General features: G+C 43.9%; 1 protein-coding gene across 3 annotated transcripts in view; it reads right to left on the reverse strand.

Moving 5' to 3' along the window:
- Positions 1-751: 751 nt before the first annotated feature.
- LOC120559649 (PDZ domain-containing protein 4-like) overlaps positions 752-16,238 on the reverse strand; it is a 72,359-nt gene continuing 56,872 nt past the window's right edge. For 2 of the 3 annotated variants that reach the window (XM_039801538.1, XM_039801536.1), the window contains 9 exons: positions 9,909-10,237; positions 7,631-7,847; positions 7,084-7,438; positions 6,430-6,862; positions 6,200-6,270; positions 5,222-5,529; positions 4,829-4,969; positions 4,593-4,705; positions 753-2,778 (listed from right to left, as the gene is read on the reverse strand). In XM_039801538.1, coding sequence (XP_039657472.1) covers positions 2,577-2,778; positions 4,593-4,705; positions 4,829-4,969; positions 5,222-5,529; positions 6,200-6,270; positions 6,430-6,862; positions 7,084-7,438; positions 7,631-7,847; positions 9,909-10,237 — 2,169 coding nt within the window. In that variant the 3' untranslated portion in view covers positions 753-2,576. Of the gene's footprint in view, positions 2,779-4,592; positions 4,706-4,828; positions 4,970-5,221; positions 5,530-6,199; positions 6,271-6,429; positions 6,863-7,083; positions 7,439-7,630; positions 7,848-9,908; positions 10,238-16,238 lie in introns of all 3 variants that reach the window. The other variant, XM_039801537.1, reaches the window with a different exon arrangement.

Below are 16,238 nucleotides of genomic sequence, written 5' to 3' on the forward strand. Positions count from 1 at the left end.
AACTCTATATGTCAAAGAAAAGTGGGAAAAAGAAGCAGTTGCCACGATCTCAAATGAAGAATGGTATAAAATTTGTGAGATGGCACAGACATCTACAAATTCACAAAAATGGAGAGAATTCAACTGGAAAAATTTCATTCGATTCTTTATCACGCCATCTATTAAAGGTAAACAACTGTCCACCCAACAAATGTGTTGGAGGCAATGTGGCACTGCTGATGCCAACCACACGCATGTTTTCTGGGACTGCATTGAGATAAAACCTTTCTGGACTTATGTCCACCTTACTTGTTGCAAAGTACTGAAGTATTCTGTACCATTAACCTTTACAACAATGTATCTGGGACTTTTGCCCAATGTAAAGAAAGATGATCAATATTTGGTTAAGATATTATTGGCGGCAGGGAGGAAAGCAATAACAAGAAGATGGCTCAAACCTGAGCCACCCAGCCATACTCAGTGGATAGACATTGTGCAGGAAATATTCACCATGGAAAGAATGACCTTTATTCTAAGATTGAAAGAAGCTGAATTTAAAGAAAAATGGGTCAAATGGACAACATAAAATAGCATTAGAATCTGTGTAATCTGAATGTTTTTATTTTATTTATTTTTTTCATCACGACATCTGGTTGCTGTCTTATGTTTGATTGTTCATTTGATCTTATTTTAGCATTTTGTAATCATTTTCAAAACTGAGATTACTATGCTATGTTTTTTTCTTTGTTCTCATTTTTTTCTAAAACAATAAAGATAAGAGTGAAAAAAAAAAAAACTAAAACTCATACAGCTATAAACCCTCAAAGAAGACTATCAAAGAAGAGACAGACACATTTCTCCTCTCACAGACGAAGAAAACAGTAACAAATATAAGGCAAGGCATTGTGGGAAAGTGATTTACAAATGATGCATCTGTAAATAAAATGAAATGTTCACAGATCAATTAGATCTGACGGGAAGAAAAGTGGTACTTTTCCTTTTAATGCACATTGTGTTTGAAAATGTCGGTCAATATTACAATCTCTCACTGTGTGACTATAAATAATACTTTAATAATTATTTCTTTCTGTATTCTGTCAATATGTTTCTGCAGCAACAGCAAAGATTTCTACATTCATATCCTCTGAGAATAAAGTCTCTTAGATTCAGAGACATGGAGCGGAGATTACTTGACTTCCTCTCAATCTCTTCAAATGTTTCTTTTTATACCAAAGAAAGTTCTTCTCTCAGAGGTTGCCGTCTAATCTCCATGTTCTGTTGAGCGATTCAGTGTCTGTGCTCTTTAATCATCACAGATCACACTGCAGTTTTAACCAGAGCAGTTTCATCGCCCTGCTTTAACTTCAGACAGAAAGTCAAAATTAAATTAAACAATACGTTAGCTGTACGCTAACCAGAAGTTCAGCTGAGTCTCTGACTGATCTCAGGAGCCAGGAACTCTTATTTTCTTTCTGCCATTTCCCTCCAGTCTTCCCTTTTTTACTCTCTGTACTTTCATGAGAAAGATTCATAAAGTCCCAGCGTTAGCACAAATGTTTTGTTCAAATTAAAACACATTTAACACGCACAGACGTGTCTTTGCCTCTGTTTTTTGCCAGTTTGTGCCTTCTTGCACGCCAATGTCTCTCCTCTCTCTTTTTAGCCTGTGTTAATTACCCTTTAGTTCAGCATGAACACACTCAAAGATCAGACCTGTGTCCTTCAGGTAGGGAAGAGTCTCTCGACCTGTCAGGAACATTTTCTTGTGGTCCGAAGAAAACGGGTTCTCCCCCTTAAAATATGTCGAAGTTTGAAGAGACATCATAACCTGGTTCTCTTTAAAGAGATGGTCCCATGGTGTAGTCCCACAGTGGGACTTTATTTCAGAAGAAATATGTCAGGTAGTGAGCAGGGAGAGACAGATAATGTTCTGATCCTGTTAGAATTCAGCCATGAATTACACATCTGATGTTTGTCAGTTTAAAAGATAATTTATCAAGTGAAGAAACCACACTCCGGTGCACCAAAAGCGACCAAACAAGCATACAGAGACCTGCTTGATGAGGTGGTCTCAGTACGCTTTCAATCCATCATTAGTAATGAGAACGTGATCTGACTTCGAACCGCACCAACTATATAAACTCCACAAGTCTGAGATAATGTCTCCTGTAATCAGGTGTGTTTAGCAATCTGTGACGCGGCAGAGCAGCAAACTGTAGCAGCTTCATTGTTTCTCTCTCAGAAACAGACAGCAGTCAAGCTTGCCGTCCGTTACTCACATCTCCATTGTAACACCTGCCATCTCAAAAGTTGGAGACAGACAGACAGACCGGCCAAGCAGAGCAAAATCTCAGTGAGCAGAGCAGACGTAGTAATGTAGGTGCAAAACAATGTCTGATTATTTAAATGAAATGAGCTGGTTTGACCATGGAGATGTCCAGAACAAAGGAGCTTCTTCCTGTATTTACTTTCTTGCTCCCACCCCCCAGACACATCATCGAGCAATACAAGTCAATGGAGAACAGAGAGTTGTTGTATTGTCGTTGCTTCCCTGTTTCCTCTTCCTCTTCCCCCCGTGGTTACCCAGTTACCCCCAGTTACACCGTGGTGACCGACAGCAGAGGGTTGTAGATCTTGTGTCCGTCCGGTGAGCGGGAGCCGTGCGCCAGCAGCTCCTGGATGGTGATCCAGTTGTCAAGGATTCGGCGGTTTCTCTTCTTCAGGATCTTCTTCTGGCTCAGTGCCAGAATGTTGTTGCTGCCTTCATCTGCAGCGCCTCCTGTCAAAGATGAAGGGTCCCTGGAAAAAAGAAACAAAACTTAAAGTGATTTAAACCTCTCCATCCAAACCCATTATACGAAATAAGCAACAAACCATTGTGAAAAAGCAAAAACAATGAAAATACAAAAGAATTTTGAAAGAAATGTCACATGACACATTTATATCATCACGGTTGGACTACTGCTTTAACAGAGCTTCCTTACACCATTTACAAACTGTCAAAAAATGCTGCTTCTCATTTTTAGAATTTGTTTTAAAATCATAGTGCTCCACATACATCCTGGACTTTCTGCACCCTACACAATGTACTGGGCTCTCAGGTCCTTTGTGTTTTTAAGTTACCTCAGACACGTTTAAAGACTCAGGGGGACTTTCGGTTGGTAGCTGCTAAGCTTTGGAATAGTAGTCAATAGACTCTATGGACTCCTTTTAAAAAGCAACAATCTGTTCAGACAGACATTTAGGTAGCATGTGCTTTAAACTTGTGTCTTGTCTGCTCTCTTTGTAGATTTTATCTGGTGTTTTATCTTTGCTTTATTGACTTGACTGTATTTGATTTAAATGTTGACACTGAACTTTACATCTCACAGAGATGGAAAACTCTCTGTTCAATAGAAATGATTTGAACATGTCCTAACAACCTGAATCTCTACAACACCTCCTGGTGTAAATCAAAAGTACCTGAAAATACATTCAAATATTTAATGACTCAATAAGTAATATATTAAAGCATCAAATGATAAAAACTGGATTTGACAATAGAGTTTAAAACCCATTTTCACCCCGAGGTTGGGAACCAAAAGTTTGATGCATAGCCGTAGATTTTGGGGGGAATACAGGGCATATGTCCCCCTGAATATTTAGAAAACCTACGCCCTGGGTTTGAGTACGGTTTCATAGAGGTCCACCTTAGAGGCACCATAAGCATCTTTTATCCCTAACAGCAGCAGGACTTCAGTTTTACTTTAATCTAAAATGTTAAGGTTAGCAATATGAATTATGGAGTTCACCTGAGTGAGAACGCATCTTATCACCTGACTTTAGAGAGACTTGTGTTAATATTTTATTGAGTCACCCAGCATTAGAGATTTCCTTATCTGTGTTTTATTGTTTCTCTCTGCGTTATTGGTCCCTGTGTTTTACTTTTTATTTGTATATAATCTTGTGTCTCTTTTTGCTATGTGACCCTTCTTGATTTGTGACTGTGCAGCACTTTGGCTCAATGCTTTAAAAATATAAAAGTTGGATTGGAGTTGCACTGGATGTTTCCTGCAGTGATCTTGTGAAGTTACAATACATGCTTATTTGTAAGCTATATAGTTGAAACTTACCTATTAAGAATAATAGTTAATTCCTTAACTTGTTTGAGAAGGTACCTGCTAAGAATGGATGTTCCATAAAGAGGTGCTATTACATTGAGTTCTGATACAGAGTATGTTCAGCAGACAGGATGACAACACTGCAGACCGGAAAAAGTTGTTGCTAGCCAGAGACATGTGAGAGTAACTAAAGATGTCATGCCTGCCAGTTTATATAAAACTTGCAAGTGTATTTGGATGTTGTGGACATTCAGTTCTTCTAAAGACGATACAACAACCCTGGCCATTGCCAATCGGCGAGTTTGAACCTCTTCACCATCTTCACATTCTCTGCTCTATGTTCTTAGTTTAATATGTGTGTGTTTTTATGTTTGCTCCATAGAGTAGCAGTTTTAATTTCGTTGTATGTACTTACAATGACAATAAAGTAATTTGTGATTCTGAAAGTTGGACTGGAGTTGGACTATCTGGATGTTTCCTGCAGTGATGTTGTGGGCAAAGTGTTGTCCTCACCTGTGTCCTGTGAGGAAGTGGAGTCGGCTCTGCATCATGAACTCTCTTCTCCGTCTGGTTTCTCTGGCTCTCAGCAGCTGCTGCTTCCTCTCCTCTTTGCTCCAGTATCGACCCTGTCGGACACATTTCACACGTTGGGTTCCATCAGACGTTTGTAAAGAATAATTATGATAAAGTCAGATGTGAGTGCAGACAGTTTGAGGCCTTCTGGACTGCTGTGATCACTGATTGGTTACCTGTTTCATCTCACTGGCAGCGTCGTCATCCGTCGTCATGCCACTGCGTTCCTCTCTGATCTTCATGGCCCGGGCCTTCAGGAGACGATCCCTCACTGGCCGTTTGGCCACGTAGCGAGTGCCGTCACTCCGGATTTTTACCTGCAGACGCAAAGACGACAAATCAGTTCCCTCTTATTATTAGTTTGAGTCTCAAACTCATCTCTGATGATGGGTGCTAGATTACCAAAACAGGTTTCAAGTCTCTGCATCCTCCAGTTCACTGAAATGAACGGAAACCAACCAACTCTGAACAGATTTTGTCCAGCTGATTTGGAGATTAGATTTTTGCAGAATCATCAATCAGGTTGATATAACTAAAAGCAGGAGGGTGACTTTGCTAACCCCGTTTACCTTCCACTCCATGCGTTGAGGCGAGGCAGTTGTTGAGTGAGTGAGCCCGAGCGGCAGAGCCAGTCCTAACCGTGAGGCGCTGGTATGCCGCTCCTCCAGACCACAGGGGGCACTGTTCACACTCCTGGGGCTGGCGGGGCCACTGCTGCCCATCCCCACCCCCCTCTCCAGAGGGTCCACCAGGCCCTCAGAGGGCAGCGCCATGCAGCTCTGGTAGCGCTCTAACGCTTTGTTGTGGCTTTGGCGTCTTCTGCTGAAATATGGACTGGACTCTGCACTTCCTCCTGCGGGCCTTTCGCGGGCGCCACCTGCATTTATAACAGCAGTAAATAGATCATTGATAGTTAAACCAGGGGAACGTTTAATCTCAGGACAGTGAGCAATGTTTTACTGCGGTTTTCCTCAGAACAGTGTACAACGAGCTTTGAGGTATTTGTCAGAGATGTTACCCAATCAGCAGAGACGTGTCTGTAAACTCGTGGTAATAAAGCACCACTGTTTCAGTTTAAATTAAAGGTTAGCTATGTTTTGTCAGGGGCTGAACGTGGCCTAGAACAACAACAAAAACCGTGAAAATCACATTTAATCCATCTTTATAGTTTGTAAATAGCATTGTGTAAATCCTTAAGGTGTAACAAATATTGTTGAATTTCCTTCCTCATACGACTTATATGAAGCTGTTTTTAAACCATCACTTTACATCAGCTAGCAGTCTTTTTTGCTCCCTGTTTTAATGACGCTTTGTAATGTTTCTTGGCTCGTGACTGCCGTTAACTGTCCATTAAAACAAGGAAAGTGTGAAACCAAGGCTGAGGCCTGAAACCAAAGCTTTTTAATAAATCAGACAGAAACAGGCTCTGTAGCCTCATCACAGTGATTAGTTTTTAGAGAGGAATTCGAGCCCATCTTACATGAGCATCCACAGACTTAGTGGTTTAGATTTTGTGTGAGTCGTAGCAAAGTAGAGTTTAGTGATACCTGCTCTGGAGCCCCGTCCCCCATCAGCAACACCTCTTCTGGGAGATGACCCCGCCTCTCTGCTCAGAGATCTGATGATGCCAACAAACACATATACATATTCAAATGTAACACGTGCAAGCCTGAAGGAGGCCACTAGATGTCACTGTTGCAGTGGCATTCAAAAAGAAATACAGACATTGTATAGTTTAAACTAAAGAGACGTGTTAGAAGAGAAATGAGGAGGAAACCTGAACTTGGAGGGTGTAGAGGGGGTAGAGCTGGACCCGTGTGTTTGGTATTTTCTGTCGCCGACCGGGGAGAAGGACCCGTGTGTTTGGTACTTCCTGTCGCTGCCGGGGGAGAAGGGGCCGCTGAGGTTGGAGTGGCGTCTCTCTCTGTCTCGGTCACGACGGTGACGCCGCGGCATGAGAGGGGAGTTCAGAGGGGGGAGGCAGCCGAGAGGGAGCAGAGGAGGCGGAGACATCACTTCCTCTTCCTGGAGAGGCGGGATCTGCTCGGTGCTGACCGGCGGCGTACTGCGGCAGCTCTCCCCCCCGGTGTTGTAGGCGCTGGTGCTGTCTCTGTCGTCAGATCGCTCTCGCTCCGGGAGCTCGTTGATGGCAGACAACTCGTGATGAAGAGGGTCATTATCCTCGTCGTCCTCATTCTCATTATCCAAACCTACAAGAAGAATTTGGCTGTTTTTTATTTCTGAGGTTGAAAAGATCACACACACACAAAGTGCTTTTTATAAGGTGACTTTGTCCCCTCACTTTCATCTCATGTTTTAAACTACTATACCCGTAAATATATGTCAGAATGCTGCTTGTATGTGGCTGTTTTTCGGGGAAGGACAGTCTCCAGATTTGAGATGTTCCCGTGTCAGTTGATGTCTTGGTTACCTGCTCCTGCCGCCTCTTCCTCCATCATCCAGACCTTCAGACATCTCTCTCGGAGCTGCTGCATCTTCTGTGCTCGCAGAATGTTGCGACACTTGAACTCCAGGTGGCGCAGCTCCTCCTCGATCAGCGCCATCTCGTGTTCGCTCAGAGTCGCCGCCGAAGAAGAGTCTCCTCCCATCTCGTTCAGGTCGTTCACCTCTGCTTCAACGTCGACGTCTTCACATTTATTTTCTCTCTGCTGTTTTTCGTTCTGTTTCTCGTACTGGCACCTGATCTCCAGCAGCTCCTGGTAGCGCTGGCACTCCTCCTCCGTCAGGCCTGGCATTATCATCATCGTCAGCTGGTAGGGGTGATGCTGCAGGTCAGTCGTTGGCAGCCAAGAAACAACATCAAGTCTGTCAGTAAACGTAAACGCTACAACACGAATACCAACGCTACAACATGAATACAAACGCTACAACATGAATGCAAACACTACAGCAGTCTCTCATAGCCAGCTCTATCTCCACAGTGTTGTAATCACAAGTTAAATCTCATTGTAAAACACCTTGTGGTGGGGACTGAATGCTGCTCCACCTGTTCCTCCCCCAGCGGCCCGGTCCAGGCCAGGGAGGGAGTCAGAGCTGAGCTGGAGGTCTCGCAGGTGGAGGAAAGTAGGGGTGGTGTCTCCTCGGCCAAGACCGGGTCCGAAGCCGGGGCTGGGGCTGCTTCCAAGGCCGGGGCCAAAGCCGGGGCTGGGTCTAGGACTGGGCCTAGGACTGGGCCTGGGAACAGGAAACACACAGGGGTGTTGCTGCGGTATACTTAAACTAAGAATTGTCAGATATTAATCTGAAAGTTCTCCCCAATATTTGTAGTTGTTACTGCCCTCATGCCTAGAGTCAAAAGTGTGAATGAATGAATGAACATTTGGCAAACTAGTTTGATACAAATGCTTGAGAACTAGTCTAGATAAAGTCTGGGATCCTGTGCATGGCCGTTTTTTGAGTTTTTAGAGGGTTGTTTGACTGCAAGAAGGCATTTTCAGGGTCAAAGTTAGAGGTTGTCAGGTTGAGTATTTCTTCACCTTGTTTTATTCTCCTAACTGACTCTGGAAGACTTCACTTTCGTTACCTCTGTTGTTGTAGATATTTGGGATTGGGTGACTCCTTCTTAAGCTTTTTCACTTCAGTGAGAAAGGTTAGAAATGTCGTTTAGCTTTGGGCTAGTCTGGATCAACAGAAGCTTGATTCCAGATAACGATGATCTCATAAAGTGGCGTATGTATGACACGCCAATTCGTATGTCATTTTGGTGAATATCAAGACGCATAATCGCTTTTTAGTGTGTTTATCAACGTTGTTCGGCCACCATTGACCTACATTACGTGTGAATTTTTGCGGTAGCGAGTAGTATGAAAGGACTTAAGTCTACAGAGGGAGGTTGGCTGGGGGGGAGGATGGGTAAAAAAGGACTTTCACCCAGGAGAGCCAAGATTTTTTTTTAAACCTTCCCCAATGTTTCTTTCTTAAACCCAAACATTTATTGTTTTCCTAAGCTTGTGACGTGACGAAGTCATGATGCCATGTTGTTCAGGGGATGATTGTAAAGATTTATAAAGAAAATGTTTAGGGCATTTCCTCTCTAACTGGGAGGTTTTATAAAGAATATGTTTAGATAATTTCCTCTCTAACTGAGAGGTTTTATAAAGAATATGTTTAGATCATCTCCTCTCTGAGAGGTTTTATAAAGAATATGTTAGATCATCTCCTCTCTAACTGGGAGGTTTTTTAAAGAATATGTTTAGGTCATTTCCTCTCTAAGTGGGAGGTTTAATAAAGAATATGTTTAGATCATTTCCTCTAACTGGGACGTTTTATAAAGAATATGTTACATCATTTCCTCTCTAACTGGGAGGTTTTATAAAGAACATGTTAGATAATTTCCTCTCTAACTGGGAGGTTTTATAAAGAATATGTTTAGATAATTTCCTCTCTAACTGGGAGGTTTTATAAAGAATATGTTAGATAATTTCCTCTCTAACTGGGGGGTTTTATAAAGAATATGTTAGATCATTTCCTCTCTAACTGGGAGGTTTTATAAAGAATATGTTTAGATCATTTCCTCTCTAACTGAGAGGTTTTATAAAGAATATGTTACATCATTTCCTCTCTAACTGGGAGGTTTTATAAAGAATATGTTAGATCATTTCCTCTATAACTGGGAGGTTTTATAAAGAATATGTTTAGATAATTTCCTCTCTAACTGGGAGGTTTTATAAAGAATATGTTTAGATAATTTCCTCTCTAACTGGGAGGTTTTGGGACTGATTGGTGGGGTTGCTGTGGATGAAGTCCACACAGAGATACACTGGTAAGAGCCAATGAGGTTTAACCATGTATCAGCTCATTTAAATAGCTCATGTTACTGGATCGTGTTAACAGTTAACTTAATTTAATATTGGATGTGGAGTTTTCTTTTGCGGGGTTCCACCAGAACCAGTTCCTTCCTGAGATTATTTAGCAGAGCCACCATCACTTGGGATTGGTTTAAAGAAATGTAAACAACCCAGAGAGTTTTTCTCCTATCCCAGAATGCATCTGTGGTGTAGCCAGACCTTCCTCTAGAGACCTAGAGATGGACATGAGCGACTACTCTTTGTCTTACTCCTCTTTGGTGAATAATCATACTAAAAGTTTGGGAACTACAAAAAACATGACAAACCAGCAGAAAAACGAACACGAGTTTCCAGGGTGAAAGTATTATGAAATGATATTGTATATATAATGTTAGATTTTGCGTAGTTTTGGGTAACTTCTGGCTCTTCTAGCCACACCCGTACGTACCTGGGGCTGGGTCTGAACTTCCTGGCGCTGCCCGGTGTGTTGGTGGTGTTGGTGTTGTGTTCGGTGCTGTCGTCGGTGCGGCCCACACCGCTGTCCAGATCCTGGCTGTTGGACAGCAGCGGAGCCAGGCTGAGCAGGGGGGGCAGTGGCACCTCCTTCTCTCCTCGCTCTCCTTCCTCCTCTTCCTCTTCCTTTTCCTCTTCCTTGTCCACGTCACAGGCCGGGCCCCCTCCCCCCCGGCTGCAGAGGCTGAAGTATCCAGAGGGGGGGGCGGGAGGGAGGGAGAGAGTCAGCTCCACGTCTTCATCAGGACCAACAGGGTTTTCATTCTGGAAGGATGCAGAGACAAATGAAAGGAAAAGGTTTTTACTGCTCATTTTTAAACTTAATCAATTTTAATAACCATGGTAAACCCAAAGTCAGCGGAGGGTGGGGGGGGGGGTACTAATGAAGGAGACGCAATAATACATCGTAGGTTGGGTTTATTGCTTGTTGGCTTAGTTTTTGTCTCATTGGATTGATTTATTGTGTGTGTGTGTGTGTGTGTGTGAATGCTTCATACATAAGGTCATTAAAGTTGAAGCGTTCCTCCTTAGTATATTTCATGAGAATTTTATTCTGAGTTAGATGTGTGGACCGTGGACACATGTCAATAATACGCACAACTCCATAAAAAAAGACATTTATAGAACATAATCCTGGGTGTTTCTGCTCCCCCTGCTCCCCCATCAATCCCTACTTTATTTGCTCAGTGGATAAAACATCCATCCTCTCCTTTTCTCTCATTAGATCAGAGTGTCAGAGTTGTCTGAATCCTGGCTGAGTGACTGCTCATTCATGCGTGTGTGTGTGTGTGTGTGTGTGTGTGTGTGTGTGTGTGTGTGTGTGTGTGTGTAATGAATATGCCTTCTACAGTTCCTCTCTGTCAGCAGATGTGGACACACTCTGGGAGCTGCTGTCATACAGGAACATTTATCATGGCTGTGTGAATAATATTACACACAGAGTACACACAAAGTACACACAGCCATGAGTGTTGTGTATATAACGGGTGTGTTGGGGAGAAAAATGGCTGACTGTGACTGAACACTGAACTGAACTGGTATTAGGCTGTTAAAGGTACAGAGCAGTGAGTTGCATTCTGTCAGTTAACTCTGAATTTCTCTGAACAGTGTCATTACTTCTAACCACCCCCTCAAAGCCCTCCGAGGAAATGGGTGGTTTTGTCCCCCTCTCTAATACGACCCACAGGAGCGCTTCCTAAGTTAGCGGCCCCTAGTAGCTGCAGGAAATACGTCTTCATATCTAAACCAGAAAAGGTAATGGTGGTGGTTTTAATCACGTGGTTAATGTTGGTCAAACGGTCCCAGTTTGGTTAGGTTTAGACACCAAAACTACTGAGTTGACTACTGAGTTGATAAAAAGATGGAGGTTTGGGTTCAGATCAGACATTACTTCACTCCCTGAAGGTTACCACGTGACGCAGAACCGTGTACATGTGTGTCTGTGTATCTGTGTGTTTTTAATATGTGCAGCATAGTTTCTTTTAAGGGCAGCTGGGAGGAGCTTTAGCTATGTCGTTGTATTCATCTGAGTCTCTGAAATCAATCAATATTGGTAGCAGGGAAACAAACTTCCTGCCCAACCTTTCCATATATGTTATAAATAGGGCTGTCAAACGCTACATTTTTTTAAAAAGCACCATTCATAATTGAGTTGCTGCTCTCTTTCTCCATCATGCCTGCAGGCTGCAGCAGCAGGATGTGTTACGAGGAAGTATGGCAAAGTGCGGCAAAGGGTCAAAATAGTAGCCTGTTAGGCACTGAAGCCGAGTGAAGCGAAAATAAATTAATCAATGGCGGCATGCGATTAAAAAACAATTAACGCGTTATGCTCGGCCCTCAATCGCATCGCGATTAACGCGTTAATGCTGACAGCCCTAGTTATAAATAACAGAAGGGAACACTGGGAGCCAAACTGTGGCTTTCATGAGTCTTTCCTCTGTCTGGTGTTGGCCATCTTTAGAAAGTAAATTAATCAATGGCTTAGTGTGTAGGTGTAACACAAGAGACGCTGTTACACCTCAACTTATGGATCTGGGTCTATTTCTGGAGCTGAAAACCAATAAATCCATTGTCACAGAAAAGATTTACTCATAAAAAAGTTTAGTTCACTATGTCTGTCCACTAGTTCTCTGAGAATCTTGTTTATATCCAGATAAACTGAGATTGGAAGTGTGTTTAAGTGTGTTGTGTGTGTAGTAGTAGTTTTGTCTTTTAATCCAGATGCATTGCCCAGTAAAAATGTAAGATGTTCTTGCATCTTAAATCACTCCTCAGCTGAGAAGTTTACTGCAGCTTTTGTCCAAAGTGCAGTGCTGTCCTCTCATGCTGACATTAATGATATGGTCCATTCATTCAACACAAATTGCATATCACTGTTGGATAAAGTGGCTCCATGTCAAATGCGTCGTGTCTCCCCCGTCAACTCATCCCCATGGCTTAGTGACTCCATACGCTGTTTCAGGCGTACTTGTCGGAGGGCGGAACGATAGTGGAAATCCTCAAGTCAAGTGTAACGGAGTTAAAAATGCACTTCATTAATTCTAATTTCCAATTTATGCTTAATTTAATTGTAATCATTTTAATCATTATTCAATGATTTGTTGGGTATTTGTGAATTTTATTTTATTGAGTTTATTTTATTTACCAAATGCTGTTTCCCGGCGGAGATGTTGTTCCTCATTGCACCTTTTTTGTACCTCCGAAATTGCCGTAGCTTCCGTCTTCTCCTCACAATACCGTTCTATATTGCTGAGGTAGGTTGTGTGTGAAGTGCTGCTGTGCTATTTTGTTGTTTTCTCTGAGAATTGTGTTGTGACCCTTTACTATTTATTGCCTTTAAGCTAATACGATATTAATTAAGCTATTTAGTGCCGTTGTGCGGTTAGATATGGGTTTAAATGATGCTTTGTTTAAGTTTTTCTTTTCGCGCCATTTTTGCGCTGTTTGGTGCAGTGTAAATAACGGAGGCTCAGTGGTCCAGTTTGAGTGTGTAAATTCTGTTATTTAATGTTTAGGAGCAGAGGTGCAGATAGAGGAGACCAGAAGCAATCAATGTTTTATTGTCTTCTGCAGGTATGTGTATTTCTTCGTTAGACGTTTTATTTTTTTTGTCATCTGTGCAGTCCTCAAACCCACATACTGTTTAATTTTGCCTACTGAAACTGTTCTCATGTTTGTCACATTAACTACTGTTACAATTCAAGTAAGGTTTTCTAAGTGTGTTTTAGTTGCCCCTGTTGGCTGGCGGATATTATACCATGTGGTTTTTGTGTATGTGTCACCCTGTCACAATACCGTTCTATATTGCTGAGGAGCAGAGGTGCAGATAGAGGAGACCAGAAGCAATCAATGTTTTATTGTCTTCTGCAGAATAAATCTTCAAAAATCATCAGCTGTGGTTGTCCTTCTCTTCACGCCCTGACCACATGTGCTACACTGGTGCCGTGACCTTTTGGATCTCCAGATCAGCTTGATGCTCATCGCCGTGGATGCCGTGCTGCCGTTCTGATCTACACTTTGGGATAACTGTCTGGTCAGGTTAATAAGAGACTGTGGACAAGGGTATACCTCTCTGGATAGCTTGTCTTCAGGAGATAATACACTGATATATGCTATTTGTTTTTTGTTTTTCATACATGTGTTGAATTGTTATATGCTCAGCTTTGGTTTTGTATAAATATACACAACGCAAGTACGTTTATTGGTTTTGACCAGCCACTGATATTATCACGCACACAGATGTATGGACACACAGATGCACAACTCAGGTACGTAAAATGCCAAAAAAACAGTTTATTGGAGACTCAATAAACTCACAAGCAAAGGTGTCAAAATCGGCAGGCAAACAGGGTAATCCGAAAAACAGGCAGTGGTCAAAATCCAGGGAAACAACAAACTACAAAACAGGACACTAGGAACACGCTTGAAGGCTGAACACAAAGGAAGCAGACGATCTCGCACTGGGGTAAGGGAAAGACTGACCTTAAATACACAAAACAGGTGAGACAATGAGACACAGGTGCAGCACATTAGGGCGGGGACATGTAATCACAATTAAAGGGAAAAAGACAAACAGGAAGGGAACAAGAACACTAACAGAAACCTTCAAAATAGAACCAGACATGGAAAGAACCTACAACAGTGAGAACAAAACGTAACACAATAACTCGACACAGGAGCAGGCATGACAGTACCCCTCCCTCAAGGGCCGACACCCAACGGCCCAGGACCCTCAGGATGGAGGCGATGAAAGTCACGAATGAGGTCAGGATCCAAAATGTTGCTGGACGACACCCACGATCTCTCCTCCGGTCCATAACCTTCCCAGTCCACAAGGTACTGACGACCCCTGCCGCGCTTCCTGACAGCCAGAAGTTTCTTAACCGTATACACGGGACCCCCATCGATGATGCGAGGAGGAGGAGCCGGAGCCTCAGGAACCAGCGGACTCGCCAGAACCGGCTTAACTCGGCTCACGTGGAAGGTAGGATGCACTCTCATGGACCTAGGAAGCGTCAGTCTCACAGCAACAGGATTAATGACTTTCCTCACAGGAAATGGACCAACAAAACGGGGTGCCAACTTACGGCTCTCGATGCGGAGGGGAAGGTCCCGGGTACTAAGCCAAACTTTCTGTCCTTGAGTGTAGGTAGGAGCCTTGGATCTCCGACGATCCGCAGCTTTCTTGTACTCGGAAGACTTATGAAGCAAAACTTGACGCGCCCTGGTCCACGTCCTCCGACAACGGCGAACCAAGGCTTGGGCTGCCGGAACCCCCACCTCACGTTCGAGCGCATCAAAGATGGGGGGTTGGTATCCGTAGACACACTGGAACGGAGTAAGACCGGTAGAGGAGCAGGGCAGGGTGTTGTGGGCGTATTCCACCCAAATCAGTTGCTTGCTCCAGCTAGCAGGATCCCTGGAGGACAGGCAGCGAAGACCCACCTCCAACTCCTGGTTCAGCCGTTCAGTCTGTCCGTTGGACTGTGGATGATAGCCAGATGACAGACTCACGGTGGCCCCAATGAGACTGCAGAACGCCTTCCAGAATCGTGAGATGAACTGGGGTCCCCGATCTGACACCACGTCCTTGGGAAGTCTATGAAGCCTGAACACATTGGACAGCATAATCTCTGCCAACTCTTTGGCAGAAGGTAACTTGGGCAACGGAACAAAATGAACCATCTTGGAGAACCTATCTACAATGGTGAGGATAGTGGTGTTACCCTCAGAGATAGGCAAACATGTGACGAAGTCCAGCAATAAGTGAGACCACGGTCGAGAGGGAACAGGAAGCAGATGGAGCAATCCAGCAGGGGGTCGATGAGAAGACTTGTTCTGGGCACACACTGGACAAGCTGCCACGTACTCCTTCACAGTATCCACAACCCCGGGCCACCAGAACCGTTGACGCACCACATGAACTGTTCTCTTCACTCCAGGATGACACGAAAACATACTGGAGTGGGCCCAATGGACCACTGTAGACCTGAGCTCAGGAGGGACAAACAAGCGGTTCGGTGGGCAGCCGACCGGGACAGGTAATTTAACAGTAGCACCCTTTACTCTCTCTTCTACCTCCCATGAAACAGCACCAATAACGCAGGATGCAGGAAGAATGGTCTCCTCCGACTTGGGGAAGGAATCAGGGTAAAACAGACGAGACAAGGCATCAGGCTTGGCGTTCTTGGAACCAGGACGATAAGACAGTGTAAAGTTGAATCTAGCGAAGAACAACGCCCACCTGGCTTGCCGAGAGTTCAGCCGTTTTGCAGACCGCAGATACTCCAGGTTCTTGTGGTCTGTCCAGACCAAGAAAGGGAGCTCCGCCCCCTCCAACCAATGTCGCCACTCCTCCAACGCCACTTTCACGGCCAGCAACTTCCGGTTGCCAACATCGTAGTTCCTCTCTGCAGGAGACAGTTTATGGGACAGGAAAGCACAGGGATGTAGCTTACCATCCGAGGGAAGGCGTTGGGAGAGAACCGCCCCCAGCCCAACATTGGAAGCATCCACCTCCACCACAAACTGTCGGCAGGGATCAGGCATGGTCAGAACAGGAGCCGTCACGAAACGTTCTTTCAGGGACTGGAAGGCAGAGTCGGCTCGAGGAGTCCACTCGAACCTGGTCTTGGAAGAGGTCAGTTTATGCAATGGTGCAGCAACAGAACTGAAGTTTCTCACAAATTTCCGATAGAAATTAGCAAACCCCAAAAACCGTTGAACCTCCTTGCGAGTAGCGGGGACCGGCCACTCCTTAACTGCC

This window comes from Perca fluviatilis, chromosome 5 (assembly GCF_010015445.1).
Source record: "Perca fluviatilis chromosome 5, GENO_Pfluv_1.0, whole genome shotgun sequence".
Classification (NCBI taxonomy): Eukaryota; Metazoa; Chordata; class Actinopteri; order Perciformes; family Percidae; genus Perca; species Perca fluviatilis.